The following is a 27,484-nucleotide window of genomic DNA, read 5'->3' on the forward strand; positions in this document are numbered from 1 at the left end:
CAGTTAGAAGATATTTATAAGTTAACCGTATCGCAGGAATACCACAATATTATAAGCAAAGAAATGCTTAAGCGTCGTATAGAATGGAAATTAATTCCACCTCATAGTCCACATTTTGGTGGAATCTGGGAGTCAAATATTAAGAGTTTCAAATCACACTTATATAGAGTAATAGGAAGTCAATTACTGACTTATGAAGAACTCCTTACGGTATTAGTACAGATAGAGGCTCTCCTTAATTCGAGACCCCTTTGTGTGTTATCGGGCGATCCTCATCCGGAAGTCCTTACTCCCGCCCACTTTCTCATGTCTACACCTTTGCAATCTCTTCCGGCCTTGGAAACAAACAGTTATAGTCTAGGTTTTCGTAAACGGTTATTAGACAGTTTAGTCCAAGAATATTGGAAAAAGTGGAGGTTGGAATACTTGCATACATTGCAAGTGCGCCAAAAGTGGTGTACACCCGATCACCCGGTAACTGTGGGTACTTTAGTTCTAATTATACAAGACGACATCCCTCCTTTACGTTGGCCTCTAGGAAGAATAGAAGAATTATACCCTGGCACCACGATGGTATTGCCAGAGTGGCTTTGGTCAGAACCCAAACCACCAGCTTCAAAAGGCCAGTTGTTAAACTGTGTCCAATTCCAAATCAATAGTAGTTTGTTTATCTATTGTTTTTGCATTTTTTTTATCTCAGTTTTTCTTTTGTTTGTTTGTTTTTGCATTAAGTTTCCAATTGTATTGAATTGGACGTTTCCGAACAAGTGAAAGTGTTGAGAGAATTACCTCAAACCTCTTATGGTTCAAATTGAAATGAATTATTTAATTATCCCTTTATTTAAGTATTTTTCCATATTATTTCTCTCTCTTCAACATTCGTGTTTGATCGTTTTGGAGTTCGTGGTTCTTTCGGTTTGCGTCGACGGTTTCGGAAGCTCTAGGAACTTCCAAGGCGGGGGGCATGGTTTGGCCGGTACTTATCGGTAGTACGTTTTGAATTTCGAACGACGCCCGACTGCCAAAACAAAAGAGAAAAACAAAAGTAAAAATAGTTGCAATTTGACTCTTCACGCGGGCGCTCTATATATTGAATTGTTGTGAATACCTCGCTGTATTTTGTGACCCCATCACCACCATCAAGAGAGAATCGCCCTGATCCCAGCGCTGGATCAAGACCATCTATAAGAATAAAAGGTTAGTTCTTTATTCATACGTGCTATTTGATATTTATCGAACTCGCCGTCCCTTGGTACTTGAAAGTTCGAGCATAAATCATCGAACTAACTCGGGAGAGTATCACGACTCCAAATCGATCTAAATATTTCTATCTTGTAGAATCGTCGTCTTATTGTTAATAATATAAGACTGGTCCTTCGAATAATTATTTTTTTTGAGTTTCATTTCGCACTGTGGCGAAACCACATAGCGTTACCTTAATTTATAATAATATCAAAATGTTTAATCTTACCTGATGTTATAATGACAATGGACCTCCAGGATAATGTTTTGGCTACAGCAACGATGGCATTTGCTGTCTCTTCAAGCGATGGAACTAGGCGCTGAGTCCCTCTGGTTACCTAAAAATAAATAATCAACATCAATCATAGGGTTTTTTTTTAAATCTCATATATAAAGATCAAGATTTTATATATATTACAATTGATAAATAATCCTTGTATCATACCAATCAATGAGATTTATTTCGTTAAACACGACTAGTTTCGAAAACTAGAAGATATTTTCATTTACAGGTGAAAAGTAAAAGTAAAAGTAATATTTCACGCGTAGATGAAAACATCTGTCAGTTTTCGAAACTAGTCATCTTTAATGAAATAAAACTCAATGAGTGGTTTAATACAAGTGTTTGATTTTTTTTTAAATAATCAGCATGTCATTCCACCAATTAATGCCGAATCAATAAATAAGCTAAATAATCAAACCAAAATATTCCGAACGCATACTCCCATCCTAAAAACCCACACGAAAATTATCTTTCGCCGTAATTAACAATATCTCCTCATAAACCAGAAATTTACTTCATATTTATTTTAAATTTTTATTTTTATTCACTAGTTGCACATAACAAATTAAGAATAATAAAAAAAACTTATATTATACTAGACAAATATAAGTGGGATATTAAATAAATATAAGCGAGAAAAAAATTATATAAACTAATTTTATGAGGGGAATGTAGCTTTTGATTGGGACAGAGGAAGACCGGGGAAAACTCGGCTTGATTAGATGGTCAAGTATATAAAATATTTGGGTGTGGTCAGGTCATGAGTCGGAAAAATTGGGCGGTATTTATAAGGGGATACTTAAATGTGAAAGAAACTAAGATTGTTTGAGACAGAGATGTGGCATTCTATTCTCTCTACCTATCCTTGCGGGGAAGCGGCATGATGGATAGTTACACGTGTGTAAGAATTGTCACGAGCAGTCATAATTTACAAAGGCTGTTAGAAAACCATTCAAATCCAATTACAAATGAACTAATTATCCCTCCCTTGCAATATTGGATATTACAAATCTCACAAATAAGTCTAATTATTTCAATTTCCAGGAATTGTTGTTTTGGAGAACAGGTCCCGTTCAGCGAATTGTCCCTGTTAACGATATCACCAGCCGAATTCGCTTCCGCGAAAATTGGCCATTTGACGCGCTTAACTAATTGGTTCAAACGTCTCGAAGGGTTTAATTAGATCATTTATCTGAGCTAATGAGATGGAACACAGACGATTTATCTAAATAATTAAAGCCCCTTATCCTATTGAAAGTCAAAAGATGGCATCAACACAGATTGTTATGTATTCTGATATAAAGCACTAACAACGTTTGAGAATTACCGTATGATGTACGGAAATGATGCGGAATGCATCGAAACACGTGTCATGATAGATTATGAGGAAAGTTTCTTATTTATAAATTACGAAAAAAACTTATTTTGCTTTTCTATCATTTCCATTTTGTTTATTTTGTGTATTTCAGACTTGTCTTGAGATTGCTCGCTCGTTCTGTTATAGCATCAATTTATTTTTATATTTTTTTATTTAATCTTTACTTGGTAAATACCGCTATTACACTATTTACTGTAAAAAGTACATCTGTGTTATTTTATTAAAACTGACCAAGATGTTACCATTTCAATTCGCTTTGCATTTTCTTATGGATCTGTAAGTATGTGAATTATCCATATTAATTTTGTACTGATATTTCACGACAAAAGTAAGAAACCATGATGAATTTTATATTAATTTCTGTAATGTAAAATTACTCTATTTTTATTTATTTTTTACCAAGCATCCACTCGTTTACGAGTGATTTTAGCTCTAACAAACAAAATACATTGTAATAACAATAAATAAAGGATAGTCTATTTAGCCTGAACTAGTCTTATTTCCTTTCAAGGAAACCCTGAAGTATAATCACTAAGTTGTTAATATTTTGCAAGCTCTCTTTCAATAAAATATAGTTGTAAAAAATATTGATAGGAATCTCGTCATTCTGTATAAAATATTACAAGGCGAGATTTAAGTGTGAGAATAATTTTATAGCAATAGTTATTTTCCATTTCGTTGACTTGTGAATGAAATAAAGTAGGCTTATTTGGGATGATGTTGGTGGCCTGTCTACAATCCACGGCTACTTTTGCTTCGACGACTCTCACTCCTAACTATCTTCCACGACCAAAAATCCAAGCAGTGATTCTCAACTGGGGGGTTCCTAAAAATATTAATTAGCTTTACAAAAAGGTGGATTTATAACATAATACAGCTTCGACTCGTCGGGGATAAGTGACACTCCTTCATTAACTTTATCCGACAGGTGCCGTGGCGAAGTTGAATAGTTAGTTACTTAGTTGAAGGTAAGCGAGAAAAAAATTGTTTTTTTTTTTTTATAGTATACACTCAAAAAATAAAGTATATTTTAATGAAAATGTATTCTTTACAGTATGCTTTTATCAATTTTAATATTTTACAATCATCACTAGGAAAAAGTAAAAATAGACCTGTTTTGGTGTTTTTTTCTATAGCATTTAAAAGTAAATATTGCTACATCTGATTTTTTCAAGTTCAGAATAAAGGATTATTTCAAAGTATGAAAGAAATTCGAAAAATTTAAAAGTCAAAGCAAGAGTTTAAATATAATAAATCATACATGTAGGCATAACTTTTATTACATAAATTGTTTTTTTTTACCATCGATATTGCTTCATGGCTTGAATCCCGCCAAAATACCGACCAAAATACTTACGTTAAATAAATTACCCATCATTTCAAGTAAATGAATAAACAAGCTAAGAAGCACTGGCCAAGACAACAAATAAGGGATTCATATTCCAGTGCTAAGCCTCCCTTATCTGCGGGAATGCTGTTTAAAATTCACGTCTTTCCCTTAAGAAAACATCGCGCGCTATTAAGACGCAAAATAAACAATGAATTTGCAAACCCAAAGCTTATTTTTATCTTGTTGAGGTGATTTTTGCTTGAGTTCAACTCTGAGATTTTTCAAAAAGGCTGCATATCACGTTATTCTTTATTATTCATTATTATTATTTGTGTATTATTCTCTTTCTTACCCCTATTAGCACTAAATGATGCGCAGAGCACTGTATCTTATTGATGCAGAATTATCTTGATATTTCATTTGAATGATAATTATATTATTTATTATTTTTTGACATCTCATCAAAGATGAAGAAGAATATGGGGCAATGGGGAATATGGGGAATAGTCTGGGGATTTACGGGGCTGACGACCGTCATAGGCTAGTTTAAGTGATCAAGCAAGCCCTGTAAATGCACAGACCTCCATATTTTATTTCATCTTGTTGAAATGTAAAAATTTAATAATTTAATTTAGATTTTTCATCTGGGACCGAAACTGATCTCTCATCCCATTTTCTTTGTTTATTATACAATTTCTTTGATACCTCAATCAGAAACTTAATTTTTGATCTTCTTCTTCGTATGTCTTGTTGTTAGGTCCCCCCAACAGTAGCAATCACTATGGTTGAAATGTGGGAGATGTCAAATAATAATAATTATGACATTAATGCTGTGGATATAAAAAAAATGAAACACTTGTTTAACAACACTATTAGTTTATTAATGTAAACATTACTATTGTAGTTTCGAAAACTACAAATGTTCTCATCAACAGGTAAAAATACAAACTTTTTATCTGTTTTTTTAATTGAAAGTATTTACGATAAGCTCCGAATTTCACTAATTTAATATTACACATTTTCCTTTGCGCGTATACGAATGAGTCACAGATTCCTGGAAAATAACAGTATCTCATTTCATAGAACGAATTTTGGACGGTAAGATCGAGGGATCAAATATCACAATTTCGTAATAATATTTTGTTACCCTGACGTAAACAGATTATATTTTATTAAATGAAATAACCTCTCTCAAAATGAATTCATCTCATAATAATGTGAAAGAAATATTATAATACCCAGTTATAACAACTTAAATTCAAGCACCAATCTGAAAAATAAAATAAATAATACTTTTAAAATAATTTAGGATTATTTAAAATCGCCATTTTAGTAAAATACTGCCTCAAAGGCGCTTTATTATTATTATTATACTGATTGGCACAAATTTTTTCGCTCACTCCTTTCAACAACGTTTGATCAAAAATCGTCAATTTTCAGTTGTGCATGTTTTCGGAATGCCCAGAAAATATACTATATCCCAGCAAAAGCGGCATATTTTTAACATAATATTTACCCGCTACAGGGCAAAAAGTGTGGTGTTTTGCATTTTGAAGAAAAGGTTATTGTTAATTATTTTTTTAAATACACTAAACATTTTTCAAACAGTAAAATAACCTTCAGGTTTTACCTAAAAAGATCTATTGCACAGTAAAAACGTTAATAAGTGGCTTGATATTAATTTTTAATATATTTTATTAAATTCTTAAACAAACGATATCCTGAAAAATAAAGGTTTTTTGATTTTTGACGTTGTTGAAAGGAGTGAACGATTTGTGAACTAGACAGCTGCAGTATAGAAACCAATCGATAAAACGGGCACAACTGTTTATCGACACTGGCGGTAGCCACTTGACGGATATCATCTTTTTTACTTTACAAAAAAGATTCATAAGATCTAAATAATGATTTCTATCACACAAAATATTTTTTTTCATTAAGTACAAAACTTATTCAAAAGCATAATCGGATGTTTAATTTTGCGCCAACCTGAATCTGTTTATATACTACAGCTGTCTAGTTCACAAATGTCAAATATGATTGACGTACGACGCCATTTGCAAACATTATTACATCTTCCGATAAGGTGATTAATTTTGTGCCACCGATATGATACATTGCTTATTATTGGACAAAACAATAATGAAGGTCAAGTGGAAGGTTATCATTTCTTTGAGTCAGATTGCCTAGTTAAATTTGTCGCATATGGCACATCTGGGTCGGGTCCGTTAGGCTTGCATTGCTATCGAATATTCTTTTAACACATTTAAAAAATATAGTGACGAAGACGGTGCAAATTTTGAGTAATTATTTAAAAACACAGGATTTTACTTGCAAAACAAAAGTTTTTTTCACTCCCAGTCCAAGTAATCAATATCTGCAACTTAATTATCTTTGTAATAAACTTAATTCGAAATAAATATATGGTTTTGAAAAAAAAAACATATATTAAAAGGTAAGGAGTTAAAAAAACTCAATTTCAATACACAAAAAAATATTATCCGTATGCGGACCATTGCAAATACATATAAACAGGTTTTAAGAATTTATGCAATATAATATGGATGTTCAATAATGGGCAGAATGGTGAACGTTACACAAGTGTATAAAGTGATCGCTTAAATCAGCAAAAATGCCAGGTCGTCAGTCCTGGAATGCTCAGACTTCCATCTTTTTTTCATATAAAAAAGGAAGAACGTACATGTTTCATATCAAATTGAGACACCTTTTAATTGTATTATCTTTTCACTGTAGATGGTTTTTATTATTTTCAATCTATTATAATATAGTAGTAGGTAATACAAGTTCCTTAAAATAATTTAAAAAATCTTTTGATAATAACCATAAATACGATAGACGTTAAAAAAAACATGCCTCAGAAAAGTACAAGATGTAATTCACGTAAATATTATCTTTTCACTATATGTAGAAAGTTTTTCACTATTTTTGATCAATTATAACAACACTGCATTAATCCAATATACTTTCACATACATAGTAAATGATACAAGGACCTTAAAATAATTTTTAAAAGCCTGTAAAAATACCCATAAACAGGATAAACTTTACAAAATAATGACGCAGAAAAATACACGATATACATATCGTAATCGTACAAGAGAAAGTGACCAACTGACAAAACGTAAAATGTTCAGGAGGGCCATTCAAATCACTTTTGCTTGGAAAGAAAATAAACATCAATGCAGTTAGTCGTTTTTAACAAGTCAATATATTATACTTCCAAGTTTAAAACCCTTTGGGATTTTTTCAGAGCAATATTAAGCTAGTAAGATATCAAATTGTCAATGATCACGTTTTTGTAAAAAAATGCACTTGGTCACTTTCTCCTGTATGACTACGATATATTCACGTATTATCTTTTCCCTATAGATAATTTTCAATTTATTTAAATAATGCTGCATTAATCCAATATAATTTCAAATACATAATAATACAATGTCCCTCAAATGATTTTAAAAAGCTTGTAAAAATAACCATAAACAGGATAGACTTAAAAAAAACAGTGAAGTAGAAAAATAAACGATGTATATTCACGCATTTTTCTCTTCCTCTTGTTTCAGTGGTAAGTAGCTTAAAGGATCAGTGCCGTACAGGTGATGGAATTTTCTCCGTTCCCCGAACTTCGCATTCAATTTCAGTTCTTTATAATGTCACTGGGGTACAGAGACGCGATCTCCATTTGCAGGGATGGCTGGCTACAATCCGATTTCCCTTTGGCGTAACTCCATTTGCGTCAATACGTCACTCTGTCGAGATCTACGAGATGTCTGTCAGGCAACCTCCCGGCTCTGCGCCTACATGATATTATATATCCACCCTTAACCCCACTTACGCTACCTGTTGCCGAAAAAACTAACCTCTTGCGAATATGAAAGATGATGGATGATTATCAACCCTGGATCATCTTATTACGTATTTTTATTTCATTCAGCCAATTTTGCTCATCAAACGACAAGATTAAGTCTTTATAAATTATTACAATTTCTTGAATGTTTTTCGCAGATACTTTGTGGCATATTTTATAAACTATATAAAATTATATGTCTTTGTTTCAACCACTTTTTTATTAATACAATTTAACCTACCTAATAAGAACCTTGTCGAAACCGGTAGGTTAAATTAAATTAATAAAAAAAGTGGTCAAAACAAATTTTTATAATTTTATAAAGTTTATTACAATTTCCGTACAGCATTTTAAATGTGTCCAAATACTTTTTCACAAATCTGGATTATCTCCAATTAGGAGTTATTTTTATATAATTGTTTGACATCTCAACATAGACGAAGAAGAATATTGTCTGTTTCATCTCACCATAGATGTCTCTTGTGAAATTCTAGTGAATTATAGCACTTTGTTTCGAATTTGAACAATGTACACATAAAAAAGGTTTCAAGAATTTGAGTAGTGTGGTTGTCAATCATGGGTAGAATTGGTGAATGTTACTCACATAAACCAGCCTATGACGGTCGTAAGCCCCATAAATCCCGAAACTTCCATATTCTTCTTCATCTGTGTTGTGAGATGTCAAAAATAACCCTTGTGCTAAGTTAAAAATTTACATTGATCTTATTAATTTCATCAATTGATTCGGGAGTCACTTTGTAGTAATAACTATCATTTTTTAAATTATATTTTACTTGCTAAATATAAATATTTTTAATAATCTATTACAAAGAGTATTTTTATATGCATTCTGCATCATTCTCAAATACCGGTGTTTTAAAATGATGTGGTATTAATCGAAACACGGGTTACAATAGATTTTAAAAAATAGTGGAAGTTATCATGTAAAATTCGAATTAAAAATTCTTCGTAATAAGCTGACGTAATTTCCGAACAAATAAAAAAATGTACCATATGAGAGTTACTGTCTTAGCTACCGGTTGTTTATAATTTTAAGTAAATACTCGTATAAATTAAACTGCAACTATTAAAGTTCAAAAGTACTCTGAAATAAGTGTTTTTTTTAATACTTAAATCATCGTGTAATTCCAAAAAAAAAAAAATTAATTAAATTAATAAAAAAATTTTTCATCTGTGTATGTTTTGTACTTAATTAAATAACCCTATTTGCTGAGAACAAAAAAAATATTATTTTCATTAAATTATACAGGTTCTTCATTCGCCGCGTTAAGGAACCGATACAATAATTTGATTTTGTATGAGTTTGGTCAAATTGTATTGAATTTGTAAAGACTCTAACAAGGGCTATAGATTATTGGTATTTTCCAAAAACTTGTCGGGAAAGATAAACAGGCTGTTTGATTTATCTTTTGCTGTAGGCTCTTAGAACCCTAATCCCCATTGAGTGAATTGCGAGAACAACAGGATGTTCCAACAATTTATTGTTGAATTTATTGAATGAATGTTGTTATTTATTTGAGTAAGTTACATTCTAATACAATAACTATACATTTGTACTTAATACAATTTTATAATTTTACAATATTAACCCTGAGTCGCTCCAAAAAAAGAGACTGAGCTCTTGTGCTCAGAGGTGGATTTTTTTCTTCTTTTTGTTGTTGTTGATAGTATCATGATATATATTTGAAAGAAAAATAAAACTGTGGAATATATATTTTTATGCGGTACAAGGCATTTATCTTGTTTAGTTTTCTATTGTATATTTAGATTGTATCCGTTTTTAGTATTCGAAGTTTCTTTCTTAAAGTGTTTGTGTCTTTTATATTTTTAATTTCTAAAGGAGGCTGTTAAAAAAATTATTCACAATCTTGTTGACAATCGAACACACGGCAGAATCAAACAGCTTTCAAAGGCAACAGCTGGAGATGCGTTACAGGAGCCTGGGTGAGGACCTATCCGACATCGGATCCATGTTAGTTCATACATGATAAAACTAGTGAAGGGCATTGGTACCATAAACCAAGCTAGGACACAAAATATCGAACCCTTTTCTAGTGGAATGGAAGGTCTGTTGACGATAGTTTATAGTCCGGCTTGTCCTGAGGTGTTTTAGATGGTTTTCTCCCAGCATTGAACAAATGTTAACAATTTTATGATTGACCCACACCACATCCCTCTTGTTCCTAACGCAGATTAATTTTTTTTATGTTAGAAGAAACATAAATCTACTTAATAATCTATGAACCTTGTACATTATAAGCAAGGAAAAAGATAAATGCAGCTCCCATCTAAAAATAAAAATAAAAATAAAAACCTTCTGTGTCTTGTCAGTGGATGTCTTTTTACATACCTAATTCTAATATTATCTATTGAAACATAATATACATATATACACAATGAGAGAAAAAATCAAGAAAAAATAAACAATATTAAAAATTTTACAGTATTAATTCTTGATATTATTTTTGAGGTCTCATTAAAGATGAAGAAGAATATGAAAGTCTGGTCATTTACAAGGCTGACGACTGTCATAGGTTGGTTAAAGTGATCACTGTACACACGTGTAACATTCACCAATTTAACCATTATTGACAACCACACTACTCAAATTCTTGGAAGTTTTATATAAATGAACCAATTTAGAAACCTTGTTCTTGAATCACTAGAACTTCACTTCTTCCATATTCTTCTTCATCTTTGATGAGATGTCAAATTCATGAAAGTCCTTTAAATATTAACCAATTTTGAAACATTATTTTTTAATCACTAGAACTTCACTAGAGACATCTATCGGTAAGAATTGGTTTTAATTCTTGATTTTTTACCCATTCCTTAATTTTGCATTAGGTCCATATTTTAGTTTGCCCTCTTACCTGAGCCGGTAACAAAATGGAAAATGCTCGGAACTATATATCGAAGTGTTCAACTTCCATATTTATCGTTCACTCTTGTGACTATCAACCCTTCGTTGGGGATGAAACGCACATCATAGTCGTGTACTAGAGAGGACTATTATACTTTTTACAAGTGCGTTGCTGAACAATGATATCCATCCACAATACTTCGCGTACTGAAAGTGACTTATTGAGCGAAGACTCGTATCTTGAAAGCAATTAAAGGAAAATATAACTCGAAATGATTGTAACTCCAATTCGAGCGAAAGTAAAGTTGCGAGACAAAAACAGGCGCCTACGCAAGAAGAAAAGTTTTCGAAAACTTATTTACCCCTGAAATATTATACAAAGCTCATCCTGTATATTTCCGAAGGGAGACAGGGTGTTGAAGGAAGGCCTAAGGGGAAGGCCAACTGGTTTACGTTCATTTTTACAATCAAAATACCGGTTAACCAGATTTTTACTGTTGTGACTTGTTTGAAATTTTCAATACTAGCTAGTATACTATTATTTAGTAAAGTTATATGCAATGTTAACGATATAGATATATATATATATATATATATATATATATATATATATATATATATATATATATATATATATATATATATATATATATATATATATATATATATATATATATATATATATATATATATATATATATATGTATATATACATATATATATATATATATATATATATATATATATATATATATATATATATATATATATATATATATATATATATATATATATATATATATATATATATATATATATATATATATATATATATATATATATATATATATATATATATATATATATATATATATATATATATTTACATATGTTTTGTACATATTTTTCATTTTCACTGTGTAGTGGTGAGTGCATCCCGGGTTCAAATCCCGGGGGGGGGGGTTGGGGGTTAGAATGAAAAAAAGTGTTTTTTTACCCTTATATCTTTATAATTCCCTATGCACCATTTAGTGTCGATGAGAATTATAACAATGCTTTTAACATGGAATGATGAGAAGCGAGATAAAATGAATAAAATCGAGGAATTACAAAATTTATAATTCGATATTAACGATCAATGTAACACTGCATCGATACTACATAGTGCCCTTTGCACCATTTGGTGCTAAAGGATTATATGAAGAAGAATAATGATGTTTGAACCATGGAATGAAAAGATGAGAAATAAATAAATGAAATCGTGGAATTACAAAATAAAATCTATTAAAAAAAAATAATTAAAAAAAATCAAACCGTCTATTTTCGGGTCACCAAATATTGGTGGCGATATTTTGTCAATAGCCAATTACCCGAATCGGCTTTTGAAATCGTTTTGGAAGCCCTATAACGGAGGGATGGAAAGTTATAACGACGATTGGGCCTTCCATAAATACGTCCCTGGCCGCTAGAAATGTGAGGTGTTTTATTGACTGCTGATTCCGCCCGTCCGCAGAGCGAGGGGGGGTGGCGGGTCCGCCTTAGGAAATTAGGGGAGGTTTTTCATAACTCGGTTCGACTGCGACTGTTCCTGAAAAAGTTTGACGATTCTCTAGAAATCACGACGGATTAAGTCGGAATAGAAATAAAACCGTAGTTACCCCACCTTTTTGAGGGCGATATATTATAAAAAAATATTTATTTATTTATTTTGTTTTTTAAAGGCATTGATAACTTTGTGGTATGGTATTAAAACACTCTACTTATCATCCATTGTTTACTTTGTGTAATACCACTTTTATAAACACTATTATTTATAATTCGTGACTTCCGGTTTCGGAAAATCATTCTATCGTCAAGTAAATAAAATAAAATTATGACGATTTGACACTTGTTTAAAAATATAATTTTGAAAGAGTAAGAAGACAAATGAATCACATTGGGATTATTATCAAAAGTGGAATCGAAGTTAATTTTAGGTGTGCCAATAATTAAGGATGACTAAATCTCTACAGCTCACCCTACTTTTTTGTGAAAAGTAGCATTGAAAATAAATAATCTTTGCTTCAAGCACATATAAAATTTTCAAAGATTCACCAGTGCTTTATCGTCGGAAGTTCGAGAGTTTAATTCATGTTTTATGAGTGTCTACTTAAATGGAAGATCAAATACCTGCGTACTCCGAAATAACGGCAATGTAAGAGAATTTTTTCAATCACTCGGCAAATGGCATCGATAAAACCATCCCAAAGAGGAAACGTTAAGACATAAATACTGTTTTTTTTTCGAGGTGATTACCGAGAGAACTAAATGGATTGATTTTTTTGTAGATAAAACAAAGTAAATAGAATGACAGGAAACCAATTAATCTTATGGATTAGTGTAAATATTATATCCTTGGGAATTTATTTTAAGGGGAGTTATGACTTACTGACAATGAATGATTGGCGATGTTCTAGATACCGATTTGGCCTCAGTTTAAGTGAAAAATAACTTTAATTTCCAATCTTATCTTATCTTCAAGTGGAAATAAAAATCTCGACATAGATGAAAAAGGTTCTTAAGGAGGTTTTTAAAGGAAGGTAATTTGTTTGTATCCTATTAAATATATTCCACATATAGATCCACGAATCTGGAGTCCTAGACTGAGCGCTCATTACCTTCATGTAATTACCGTTCAAGTTAACATCGCATTATTTCATTGAGGTGCCCTATACACCATCTGGGTGCCGAAAAATTCCAAAGCAATAACTTATATTCCTTTTGTGTTTACGCATCAAATATATACATAATATTATTTGTATTGTGTTACTATATTTATACAATATCGTCTTTTTCCTTCAAAATACAATATTCATGTGAGGTATTCCTTCCATATTTCAACCCCTATGTTGATTTACTGCCATTCATATTACATATTACAAAAGGCTAAGCCTTTTTAGGGAACAACATAATAAGGAAGTTCAGGAGGAAGGCAATAAGTAGGGTAGACTGGGTACGGTTGAAACAATTTTGCTTATATTGTCCATAGAATTGTTCTTAACAAGTCAAGCGATGATGAAGATGCATTAAATACAAGAGTGTGTTTCTGTCTACTAATGGGAAGTATTATTTCAGTACCCGGTGTGTTATTTTTAGTGGCAGATCAAATTTAAAAAATATTTCCGATTTGTTTCAACCGTCCCCATACCAGGGGCAGTTGAAACAGTGATTGGGGTCAGTTGAAACACACGCAAATAAATCAATATTTAATATTGTAAGACGTTTTATTAATTATTTATGTTTGTTTTATGAATAATTATGGCACCGCATGACAATATTAATCAGTCTACAGATATGTAATGAACAAAAACAACTAAAAACAATGGCATAAAAAAAAAACAAATCGAACGAAAATAATCTGTGAATAAACTAAAAGGAAACACTTCTTTCATTTTGATTAGTCATAAATCAAGCGAAAATCTAGCTTTGGGATCATTCTGAGTCGCAATTGTGGCAAACATAGCTAAGACCACCTTTTGTGCAGTCTTCTTGAGTCCACAGTTTACAAGTGGTGCACTGTATCCACTTTTCACCGGATTTGCTCTCTGAATACAGTGACAGACAAACAAGACAATAGCACTCGTCCTCTTCTGATAATGATTCCTGTTGCGTATTATGATTATTTTTCCTTTAACGATCCTTCTACTTTTTCCTCCATCCAATCTTTTCTTGACTTACTTAGTTTTCATGCGTTTCAACCTTATTTCATGTTCCTTTCTTATCTCTTCTTTCTCTGTTTTTTTTAAGTAGCAAGTATTTTGCAAGCTCCTGCTCCTGCTCTTTATTAAAAACTTCGTTGTGGGGTTCATATCCCATTTTCTTCTTCACCAGATGTATCTCGCTTTCGTATATATATATATATGTATAATGAGCGAACAGTGGTTTAATCCATGCTTCTCCGCCGCTTTTCGCAATGAATCTCCTGCTTTAACCTCCTCATAAGCGTATGTATACCTCGACAAGTCGACCTCCCCTCTCGAAGTCTTTCTTGCGCGTACTCTCGGCATCAAGAAAACAGGAAAACTGAAAAAATATGTTGTTTCAACCGTACCCACAAAAAATGTTTCAACCGTCCCCAACCCCTCCTTTAGGTGAAAAACAGAAAGTAGTAATGTTAACAATAATGGCACATTAAAACTAATCACTATATCGTGTTCTACAAGCTTCATTTCAAACACGAAATCATACTCAATAATATCGTTTCAATAGAAACCGTAATAAAAGGAAAATTCTCGGAACAAAAATACTTACTTTTGGTTATCAAAATACAATAAGACCTCTTACAAGCAACTGCACCGTGCGGCAAGCGATGCAACACTGATATTCGTGTTTGAACTTGTTGTCCGCTTTGTTCGTCCCTTGGACCCTTCACCCTACCGCATACGGTTTGCAAGATATTTGCTCTGTTTCAACCGTCCTTTGTTTCAACCGTACCCAGTCTACCCTACTTTACTTGATATAGCTTGTTTTTGCCTTAGTTGATTTGTTTAATTTTTCAACGTTTTTATTGCTATCTATAGATTATTTTAAAAAGAATATTAAATATTAAAAAAAAATTACATGAAAAACTGACACTGCTTTGTCAATAAGTTTTTTTTTAAGTAAATTCGTGGTTATATTGCTTGATTAACTTTGTTTTTCTTTATTTTATGCACGTGTCTACGAATATGTTATATACTATTTAAAGTTTCCAATTTATGTATATTGTTTGATTTTTCTTTTGTTTTCATTTAATTTTTTTTGCTTAATATGTAATTTGCTCTTGTAAAGTCTCATCTGTTTTTTTCCTAGAACTTAATTTAATTATAAATTTTAAAGTATTTTTTTTTATTTCGTGTCTTTTTTACTTGAACTTATTGTACATCATATGGGGGCTTTATAATTTATGTATGGTAATTTTAAACATGTATCTTAATAAATTCAAGAAATAAAATTATTTTCTCGAATAGTAAGAAATACCTAATCGTTGTTATTTTCTAAATTTGACCAATATAATACAACATGTAATCAATACAAATCGTTAGTATTTTTTACTAATTACGTTGTGTCATTTTCCGCAATGTTTCATTTAGGTATAGCGTGTGTTTGACATTTAATGAACATTTTTCCATCGAAATTGGTCAGATATCTTAACAGACGAATGATTTATTTGGACATAAAGTAAAATACAACCGTCACATTGGCGTTTTCTATGAAGGATGCTAAGAAAAAATGAAAATTGAATTTATCTGAAATTCTATTTCCAGTCATTGAAAATTTCGTTAAACAGTAGAAATAAGTTTTCAAATATCGGTTTTTTGGTAATTAGGGTTGGTAATTTAATAAGAAAAATTGAACGAGAGTAGGATGAAAAGGCCAGCAATCCATTTCATCAATTTTGTTATGTTTGATATAAATATGAAATACTAGTATAAGACCACTTTTGTATTGATTAGTGTAAACATTTTGAGTGTGTCCAAATACTTGTTCACAAAATCTGGATTATCTCCAATTACAGGAGTTATTTTCATATTATTTTTTAACATCTCATCAAAGATGAAGACCTCACATACTAATATAAGAGTTTTTGCTTAATAAAAAGCTTCTTTACATCTCACCGATAGATATCTCTAGTGAAGTTTCTAGTGATTCAAGAACAAGGTTTCTAAATTGGTTCATATATATAGAACTTCCAAGAATTTGAGTAGTGTGGTTGTCAATAATGGGTAGAATTGGTGAATGTTACACGTGTGTAAAGTGATCACTTAAACCAGCCTATGACGGTCTTCAACCCCGTAAATGCCCAGACTTCCATATTCTTCTTCATCTTCGATGAGATGTTAAAAATAATTTAAACATGATAAGTTTAGAGTACTACAGATAATTTTATTAAGAGAAAAAGCTTATATTTTCACCTCTTGATAAGTTCATCTGTAGTTCTCAAAACAAGTCGTGTATATATTACAAATACAATAAATCAACAACTACACAATTTCAATTTATTTTTACTAGATTTAAGTTTTGTACTGACATTTCTGATATCTGATGATGACCAGTCTGATGATGTCGGTTACGACGAAACCCGGTTGCTGGTCAAATAAAACTCATGAGGCAAAAATTAAATAGTTGTTATTTTATTATAAAATTAATTTTTAAACTCAAAAATGGTGTTATAAGTTTAATTTTTATGTAAAATTGTTATTCCACAAAGTTAATAACAAATCAGTAAATAATGAAAATTTTGGTTAACCAAACTCATGTACTTAATACGGGCATATGTACCTTACCCGTCTTAGTCACTGAGACAACTAAATAGTTGCTATATTGGTTTGAATTACCAGGGATCAAGAAAAGATAAGATTAACCAATGTCAGGCTTAGATTGTCTGTTAAACTGGAGATTAAGTCAAACGATACAACAATGCGATAGCGAAATAATACACACTTGCGGATACAAACACCGGAGCAAGTCAGGAAATGTCTTGAATTTCATATCGATAAAACAAAGCCGTTGTTCAATTTCTCTACCTCCTAAATTTTCATGCGCTCCTGATCCTCAGCATCTGAATCCATTCGAATATGTTTATCCCACTCTTATATCCAAAAAAACTTCATTAACCTCATGTTTTTATCGCGGTGCCCTATGCACCATTGTGTGTACATGATAGTTGTCTGAAGCCTTGCGTTAATATTTACTTCCTTACGTGATCTCATTAAGACTTCGATTAAACAGGTTTTTTACTTCAAATTTGACGTTTAATAAATCAATTGAACGTTTTACAAAACAAATTGGGCATTATATTATATTTTATAAAAAAATGAGGATTTAAAAAAATATATTCATATTTACAGTACATAAACCGTCGGTGTGAATACATTCCCACATCTTTTATTCTTAAGTCTAACAAGTGAGTAAGTCGATAGAAAAATATTAATTCAAGATTATTTTACTATTCACCATCGATGCCATGCCATTACGAGTATAACAATATCGCTCACTCCTTTCAAGAACGTCATATTTCAAAAATCGTCAATTTTCAGTTGTACATGTTTTCGGAATGTCCAAAAAATGTACTATATCCCAGCAAAAGCGGCATATTTTTAACTTAATATTTACCCGCTACAGGGCAGAAAGTGTTGTTTTTGCATTTTAAAGAAAATGTATTGTTATTTTTTTTTTTATTGAATATTTTTCAAATAGAGAAGAAACCTTCAGGTTTTACCTAAAAAGATGTGTTGCACAGTCAAAAGTTCAATAAATGGCTTGATATTTATTGTTAATACATTGTGTTATATTTTTAAACTTTAAAAACGTTCTCCTGAAAAATCAAGTTTTTATTTATTTATGACGTTCTTGAAAGGAGTGAGTGATATATTTCACAAGCGCTGTAGCGTAGTTGGATGACAGGTTATAAGCCCTGCAAACACTCATATTTCCATATTCTTTTTAATCTGTGTTAAGATGAAAAAAAATAAACAGAAATCAACACTTACTTGTGGACAGCTCCAAGATAGCAGCGGCTTACCCCACATGTCCGCCAATCTGGAGGTGACGTCACAGAGGTCCTCTCCCAGAGAGCCAATTAGGGCGCGCGTCGCGTCTTGCGCGAGTGCATCCAAGATGGCGCTCAGTCCGCGACTCTTGGACTCGCACACGGCTGCAAACAAACGACCAATTAGCTCCAAATCCTACCAGTCATTATCCCTCCACCCCACCCGAGCGACTTGAGAGGAGAGATTTCGGCTGACGTCATTCGGTGCTACAAAAATCAGTACAACAAAGGTACAGTCTCTGTTTAAAATCTTTCTTCATCCCATTATAGATGGCTCGCGTATACTGCTATTATGAGCTCGCGTATACTGTGTTACGAGTTTTATTAATATATCTACATGTTTCAAAATTTTGAGTAGTGTGTTTGTTAATCATGGTTGGAATTGGTGAATGTTACACGTGTGTGAAGTGATCACTTAGCCAACCCTATGACGACCGTAAACCCTGTAAATACCTAGACTTACTTATTATTCTTCATCTTTGTTAAGAAGTCAAAAAAATAATGTAGGAAGGAACAGTGCACAGGGAGTAACCGACTGCGGGATATTGCCCGATCTATTGCATACTCGACAAACCTAGCAAATGGGTCCGTTCTAGTTGATAGACAAAAGTATCAAAAGCCCTAAAAAGGTTGGTATATATTTTTTTCCATTTCATACTTGTATGGAAATCGTAGTACGCAACTCGCAACAAGTACTAACTCTCCACCAACTGAGTCATAGGTGGCACGTCCGTTCCAACGCGCCATCAGGCAGCGACTGAATGAGATAACGGAAATCGGATCAAACGAAAGCCGACTAGTTTAATTGACTCTCTCGTAGTACCTTCTTCTTTTTCTTCTTCTTCTTCTTATTGTAGGCCTTGTGGCCTGTTTTTAAGAGGGATTAGCCTCCTACGATGTCGATTCCCAGCTATCGCCCATCTCTTTGGTGGTCTGCCCGGGAGTCATCTACCATGGCGTTGGCCGTACAGTGCGATGTGGGGGAGTCTGGATGGTTCCATTCTCCTCACATGCGCATACTATTGTCTCCTTCGTTGCCTTCCCCACCTAACGACATCTTCGATCTCGCATATTTCCCTGATCCTGGCATTTATTATTCTATCTTGAAGACTCTTGCCTGATATGCTTCTTAGAGTCTTCATTTCTGACACTCTAAGCGCGTTTTTTGTGGCAACAGTGACCGCTCTACTTTCGATTCCATACGCCATGATGGGTCGGACACAAGTTTTGTCGATCTTGATTTTGCTGTAGTACCACATCTCGTAGTACCACATTTATTAAAGAGGATTAAGAAAGGATTTAGAGAGATTTAGAAAGAAATAACGTGTCGCTAGCAGATAAAAAAATACGTGATAATATAGAAGTACGTAGATCTCGCGGCACCGACTGATTTCGCTTTTTATTAAAAACACTATTTTGAAACATTTAACGATTTAAAATTATAAACAAAAATTAAAAATATTTTCATTTATATTATTTTAAGATTACAAAAAATATGAAGAAAGTAGCTCTTATAATACTAAATTCATCGAAGTAAAATTCATATATGGGGGGTTAAGATTCCCCTGTTAGATTCGGCTAGGTTAAAGTGACAAACTCCATAATATGGAATCCCATTCCCGTAGTGTATAAGCGAGAACATTGCAAATGTTTGTCACAATTTTAGCTCCGAACCAAAGTGGAGTCCCAGTTTTTCCATTTCAAGCTCAGACTATGTATGTAAACGATACAATAATAGCACTTTATCGCCATTACATTTCTCCTCAATCCATCTAAAATGCGAACAGATCTCCAGAGGACGTCCCTTCTCCACAAATCGACTTTATGTTTGAATTCATGAATATTTATTTCAGTATTGCATTTCATTCCCTCTAAAGGGATGGAGCTTCATGATAAAACATCCACCAATTCATTGCTCGAAAAGCTTAACTCACCTTTAATTAGACTAGGAGGAAGGCTGTAAGATAACCATTATTTTTTACGTAAAATATTAATACTTATTTATTGATTTGGCGTTTAGAACTCCATTTAAATTTGTGTATTAATTTTTAAATCAAACACGGATTTTTTGAGTCTACTAAGTTGTATTTTATTAAAAAACACATAAAATACATTCGTTTGAATATGCCATAACTAGGTGAAACAATTGTCACAATACTAATTTTTATGTGTTTTTTTAATAAAATACTAAGACAATACTAATTTTTTAAAATAAAATACTACTTAGTAGACTCAAAAATCTGTGTTTGATTTAAAAATTAATACATAAATTAATACTCTAAGTATATGTATTTCCAATAAATAAATAAAAAAATCCAACAAAAAACTATGATTGATACTTCAACAGAAAAGTATTGAAAGTTATATTGAAAATCGAAAATAAAATGTAATTTTTCTTTTTTATTATATTTTCATACAAAAATTAATTTATTTACTCAATTTTATTTTTAAGGAATAACTCGCAAATCCTCTACTTTTAAAGGCTTGTCTGCACATTGGATAGTAAGGACAGGGAAGGTAAATGTAAAAATTACATCATAAATACTCAGATCAATTAATTTATTTTTTTTTAAATCATGTTACAATTGGTGGAAATGTATTTAATTTTTTTTTAATAATAATACCACTTAAATATGTCTATTTCGATAGAAGTAAAAAGGTCAAGACTTCATGAAGTTCTAAACATATGGCACTATAACTATCATAAAAAGTGGCTATTGTAAATGCAATATATCCAACTTTAATTAGGGAAAATGGATGATTGTATTTTGCCTTTGCTTTCCTTTTGTCGAAAGCGGAAACATATTTTTTATCAATTTGTAAAGCTCATTACTAGGTCGTAAAAAGGCGATCCATCAAATTATCTCAGCTTTCTGTCGAAAAACCTTTTTGATAACCCCAGAGAAGGCAATAATTTAAGAATTCTGAAAGCATTAATAACCATTAATCGAGTGCCAAGCTGAAGGAAATAAAGCCAATGTTCCTATCAAAAGAAGAGGCCATAATTTAAAAGAAGAGTGAAATGGAAGTATAGGGTGGTTATTTTAGAGGTTTGGTTTTTTAAATGGCAACATTGTTTCTTCAGTCAGTCAATTCGACAGTTGGCAATTGATTTGTAGTCAGTGCGTTTTGCCATTTTACAATGAATAGACTAAATGACCATTATGCGCGTCGTAGGTTCGTGAATGGACTGAAAACAATATTCAGCTTGTTTCTCTTTTTCAACGCAACATTTTGTTCACCAATGAGGCATGTTTTTGGTTAAATGGCGATGACAATTAGCAGAATTGCCGAATTAAGAGTGGAGAAAACGCAAAAACCTTTGTCGAGATGCCCTTACATCCATTAATAGTCACTGATTGGTATGCTCTATGGGCAGGTGGAATCATTGGCCCACATTTTTTTAAAGACGATGCCGGCCAGAATATTATGATCATTGAAGAGTACTATAGAACCATGATTACTGACATCTTATTACCTCAGTTGAATGGCATTGATGTGACAGAGCTGCGGTTTCAACAAAATGGCGCAACATGCTACACAGCGGGTGCCATCATCAATTTATTGCGGGTAATTTGAATTTTTATACCTCTAAAAAAACATCGTATTTTATGTGTGATATAATTTATAGCAGTGGGTTTAAACCAGTGATTCCCAAAGTGGTCTATATCGACCCCCAGGGTTCTATGACAACTTGCAAGGGGTCTATGTTTTAATTTGAATTTAAAATATAAATGTATAAAACCTAAAATGTGTGGTTTTTAATTTTCACTACACTTCACTAAAAATACATTTGAAGTTAATGAATTTAATAAAAATCAATATCAGGTAAGGCAAGGGGTCTACGAGATAAAAGAGTTTGGGAACCTCTGGTTTAAACCATCTCTTCTTGGTTATGTAATAGAAATCAGCTGTTTATTGGACATTCTGAATGTTACCATCAAGCGGTAAAGGCGGTAATTTAAACCCTAAAATACTCGAAGTTCTACCGCAAATTACCTCAATTTATTTAAAGCGTTTCATATATTTTGGGAAATTTGAATAAAAATACTACGAACTTACCGCAGAAAGACTGATGTCTTTTTTATTGAAGGGAGGCAAATTCTTTGACAAATGATAGTAATCATGATTGACCCAGGGCGGGATCTCTACCATACCATAAATCGGCATGATAGTTTTATTTTACTTTACCATATATCAGTATAGCCCTCCGAAGAGCAAATATGTAATAAAAATTATAAAGGCCAAATTATGAATTATCTTGAAAATTTAGAAATCCAAAAAAACCTAAATTCTTAAAATAATTTATTAAATAATATATTGTTTCAAAATTCTTCACCTTTGCTTTCCATTTTTCCTTTGTTTTCAAATTTCGCCCCTTGACTAACCCCCTCCCCCTAACTTTCCCCTCTCCTTATTTATAGAATAATTTTATATTTTATATTTTAGTTATTAAATGGACCTGAATGATGGATGCTTAACTTCTGAAACATGCAGTCTATAATAAAACTCAAGTGGTAAAAAACAAGTGTTTTCTTTAATCATTGTAACATGTCTTACCACAAAGTTAATGCCGAAACAATAAATAAAATAATAAAAAATTATTCAGAATCCTGAAATGCACAATGCACTTGACTGTGAAGGAAATACTCGCAATAACAGAGTTCGGCAACGTTAGAAGCCACACGTCATTGCACGCCTGATTTTTTTAGAATATTATTTTTTGTTTTTTTTTTTTAATATACATTGGAAAATATTATTTTATGTTTTTTCAACTCCTTGCATTTCAATAACTTTTTTCTTTTCAAAACCATTTATTTATTTTGAAGAAAAACTTTATTTAAACCAGAAATAATAATAATAAATAATAAATTTGGATAATTTATATAGCGCCATTTTCATAAAATACTACCTCAAGGGCGCAAGAAAACACTGTATAAGAAAAAAAACAATTACGCCAAATATTACCTGGGTTTAAATAAAGTTAAGTAACTATTTATCGTATGTAGGACATTAATTTACAACATTTTGAGTGTGTCCAAATACTTGTTCGTTCTAGTGAAGTTCTAGTGATTCAAGAATAATGTTTCAAAATTGGTTCATATATAAAGAACTTCCAAGAATTTGAGTAGTTTGGTTGTCAATAATGGGTAGAATTGGTGAATGTTACACATGTGTAAAGTGATCACTTAAACAGCCTATGACGGTCGTCAGCCCCGTAAATGCCCAGACTTCCATATTCTTCTTCATCTTTGATGAGATGTCAAAAAATAATAAGACACTTACGTTTTCAAAAAACTGTTTTAAAAATAACGGTTTAAAAATAACAGTTTTAAAAATAACAGTTGAAAAATAACAGCGTGTGAATTATATGATTATGTATGAGTTTAAAAAATTAAGTAGTGTGGTTTTCAACCAGTAGTAACCATGAGTAGAAATAATATGAATGTTATACGTGTATAAAAAGATCACTTAACCTAGACTTCCATATTCTTCATTTATGTTGAGATGTCAAAATTTAAATAGCTTAGGCGAATAAAAGGGTCAAACATTTTTCATAACAAGAATCAACGTTGTGGCAATTTGATCTGGGGGAGCTTTTAAAACCTTTGAAGGTCACCTAAGTAGTAGTTAGCGTAACAAAGGGAGCTATTATCTTCCTTAGTTACCGGTGAGAATACGCATTACGGGATAATGCCACCATTTCCAATGTGTTGAATAGCTAATAATGAGTGAAATATGACCCACTGTAATATGGTTACCTGCTGCCCTAGCGACCCCCCGGACATAGGATTAACAAATGTATGGACATCATACATACATATCGTAGTCGTACAGGAGAAAGTGACCAACTACCAAAACGTGAAATGTTCAGGAGGGCCATTAAAATCACTTTTGCTTGGAAAGAAAATAAAAATCAATGCAGTTAGTAATTTTTACTAACTCAATATGTTACATATCCAAGTTTAAAATCCTTTGGGATTTTTTCAGGGCAATATTAAGCTAGTATGATATCAAATAGTCAATGATCACGTTTTTGTAAAACAATGCACTTGGTCACATTCTCCTGTATGACTACGATATACATACATCTATATCAATCTATCTGCATTGTAAGAATAAGGCCTGCTTGTATTAAATACTTTTTTTAAATACCTACGAAAGGTGTTTTTACCTGTGACAAGTAAAAACATATTTTGATGTTAAATAGTTTTTACTGAATAGCAGCGCCATCTATTGGACGCAATTTTAATACACGTTATATTAAGCATTGCTCATGATAGAAAGCGTGTTTCTTGACCGAAATTGTATTAAGGTAGAGTAAGAACAAGAGGTAACATATACAGATGGAAATATTTAATTGATAAATTAAATACTAGGTAAATACTAGGCTTCTGTGACGCAGTATGGTTTAATTGAAAAGAAAGAAAATATAAAGCGCATATTTTTAATACGTTTCATTTCACAATATTTAAGAATTAGTTAAAATATTGAAAATCGTTGAAATAACAATATAATCGAAAATATTGAACATTTTAGTTTATTTTTATTTTAGTATAAGTAATTTTTAGCATTGCATATATTACTATTACATTGCACTGCCATTGCAGTCAAAGAGGTAATATTTTTTTAAACATGTTATAACCTGTCACAGGTCAAAACATGTATCATTGGTGTGTATAAAAACAAACGCAAGGCGTATATAAAAAAAGAATAATCAGGAGATTACCATACCGCAAAGTTAACAATGTTTTTAGAATACAAAATATATTTACAATTTTATTTATACGGACAAGCTTCGTGAATTTAAGGTCTGCGAAAAGACCACTTCGACCACTTTTTATTTTATCACATTGAATAAACAAAACTGGGATTCTCATAAATACTTCAAAAACAGATATCTGAAACATGATCACCTCTTGTGGTGGGTTTTCTTCGCTCTGCGGATCAAAGCATTCTAACGTACTATGATAAAAAGAAAGTTTTATTTAAAAAAGTATTGTTATTTTCTTTTGACCATTTTTTTTAAATTAATTTTTCAGGGCAAAGGACTCTCAAAGTATGATTTTAATACTTAAGTTTGTAAATAAAATAAAGGTTGTTAATAAAAATAAAAAAACTGGTCTAATTATAAGCTACATAAAAAATCTAAAACATGTTTTCATGTATTTCCGCCTAGAGTCCTTTATGTGAAAATAACACTGACAAAAAATAAATTTGAAACTGAAATTTAGACTAAGTAAATCGTTCTAATTCAAAGTCTATATGGTGACAAGCTTGTATCACGTCAAGTTTTGATGTTACAGTCATATTATTGTTTGTATTGACCTCATACGTTGAAACCGTAATAGTGGTTGGTATCTAGATATATTTTAGTCTAAGGTCTAAGGGATTAAAAAAAAGTATTGATAATTATGGAGTAGTGGAAATATATTAACTAATTAATATTGAATACGATAACATTATATGTTTATGTATTTACATAAATAATTTATATAAATAATAAGATAATCTTTAGTCAATTAAAAATATCCATAACTAAAAGATCTGCCGTGGTATGTTTTTTTTTGCTTTTGTTTTTGAATTTAACTATGCAAGGTGCATAAAGATTAGGTATTTTCATACCAATAACAAAATAAAAGTTTTAAATTGTTAAAATCCTAGGTTTGGATCTTGCACACAACTTAAATTAAAATTGGGTATTATCTACCCATTTTCAATTTAATTTTTAGTTGGTAAATACCACTATTTCTTAAAATCCGTTGTGACACATTTTTCGATGCATTCTACATCATTTTTAAACATCATAATTGTTTTGAGCGTAGGTAGTAAAACATTCGAGTCTTGCAAACAAATAAAAAGGTCTCTGCAAAAAAAAAGCTTTCCTGAATCCAATACAGATGGCTGTTGTGAACTGGGTGAATGGAATTGAACCTGTCAATATACTCGTCCTAATAACTTTTACTAACTTATAACCTTTATTCGCACCCAATAGTGCATAGGGCACTGCATCGAATTGACGCATAGGGCACTGCATCGAATTGACGCAGTGTTATCATGCAGTGCCCTATGCACTATTGGGTGCGAATAAAGGTTATAAGTTAGTAAAAATCATTACTTATATGAAGGTAAGGTGATCATTCTTGCGCTTCAGGAACCAGTCCAAGGTAATATTAAATAAATATTACAGTGTAAAATCACTAATACAAAACAACTACATACAAAAAAAAATCTTGAAAGATGAATACACTAACTTGAGTTGAGAAAGGCGCGTCAAAACGACTCGAAAGATAATGAAAACATCGGGATCTTTTTCGGCGAGTTCCCATGGTATTATTCTTATTTTTTTCAGTGGGTAAATATTTTTCCGCGAAAATCAGACTCTTGACATTTCTATTTGACATTTAAAACACCTCACTCTTTCAAAACAAGGAAAATACAGAAGTGATTTCCTTTTTTCATTATGCTTTGATAGATCATTGACAATGGAAGTTCTTCCCACCTTGACTTCTTTTGTTGGTGAAGAAGCAATGAAAGTTATAAAAGGAAGATTAAAAGGTAAAATAGGAGGTACGTCTGATTAATTACTGAGAAAATGAGAAAATGCGAGGAGATATCGTGACGATTCGAGTAAAAATAAATAACTTGAATTCACGCGATATCAATGGAAAAAATGAAATTATTTTACAGTTTAAGTATGGGTAATTCTAAGTGAGATATTTTTTTTAAATTAAATTTTTGGAAAACGCTTTTCATTTTTTTACTTTCTGAACAAGGATTCATAAGGTTAAAAACATTTAATATTTTACGAATCCCTGTAATATGCAGAACCTGGTTTTAAGTTCAATATTTCGTTTTGACAATTTCATGGAAATTACACATATATGTATAAATTCATTTGTGTGTGTGTGTGTGTATACCTTAATAAAAT

General features: G+C 31.7%; 1 protein-coding gene across 1 annotated transcript in view; it reads right to left on the reverse strand.

The window, feature by feature from the left end:
- LOC148303107 (uncharacterized) overlaps positions 1 to 27,484 on the reverse strand; it is a 155,840-nt gene that overhangs the window by 78,359 nt on the left and 49,997 nt on the right. The window contains exons 2-3 of the mRNA XM_088270433.1: positions 18,494 to 18,657; positions 1,472 to 1,580 (exon numbers count right to left, since the gene is read on the reverse strand). Of these exons, the coding sequence (XP_088126559.1) occupies positions 1,472 to 1,580; positions 18,494 to 18,657 (273 nt within the window). The remainder of the gene's footprint in view (positions 1 to 1,471; positions 1,581 to 18,493; positions 18,658 to 27,484) is intronic.

This window comes from Brachycentrus maculatus, unplaced genomic scaffold, assembly GCF_059751285.1.
Source record: "Brachycentrus maculatus isolate JH-2025_06_01 unplaced genomic scaffold, ASM5975128v1 h1tg000386l, whole genome shotgun sequence".
NCBI classification, from domain to species: Eukaryota; Metazoa; Arthropoda; class Insecta; order Trichoptera; family Brachycentridae; genus Brachycentrus; species Brachycentrus maculatus.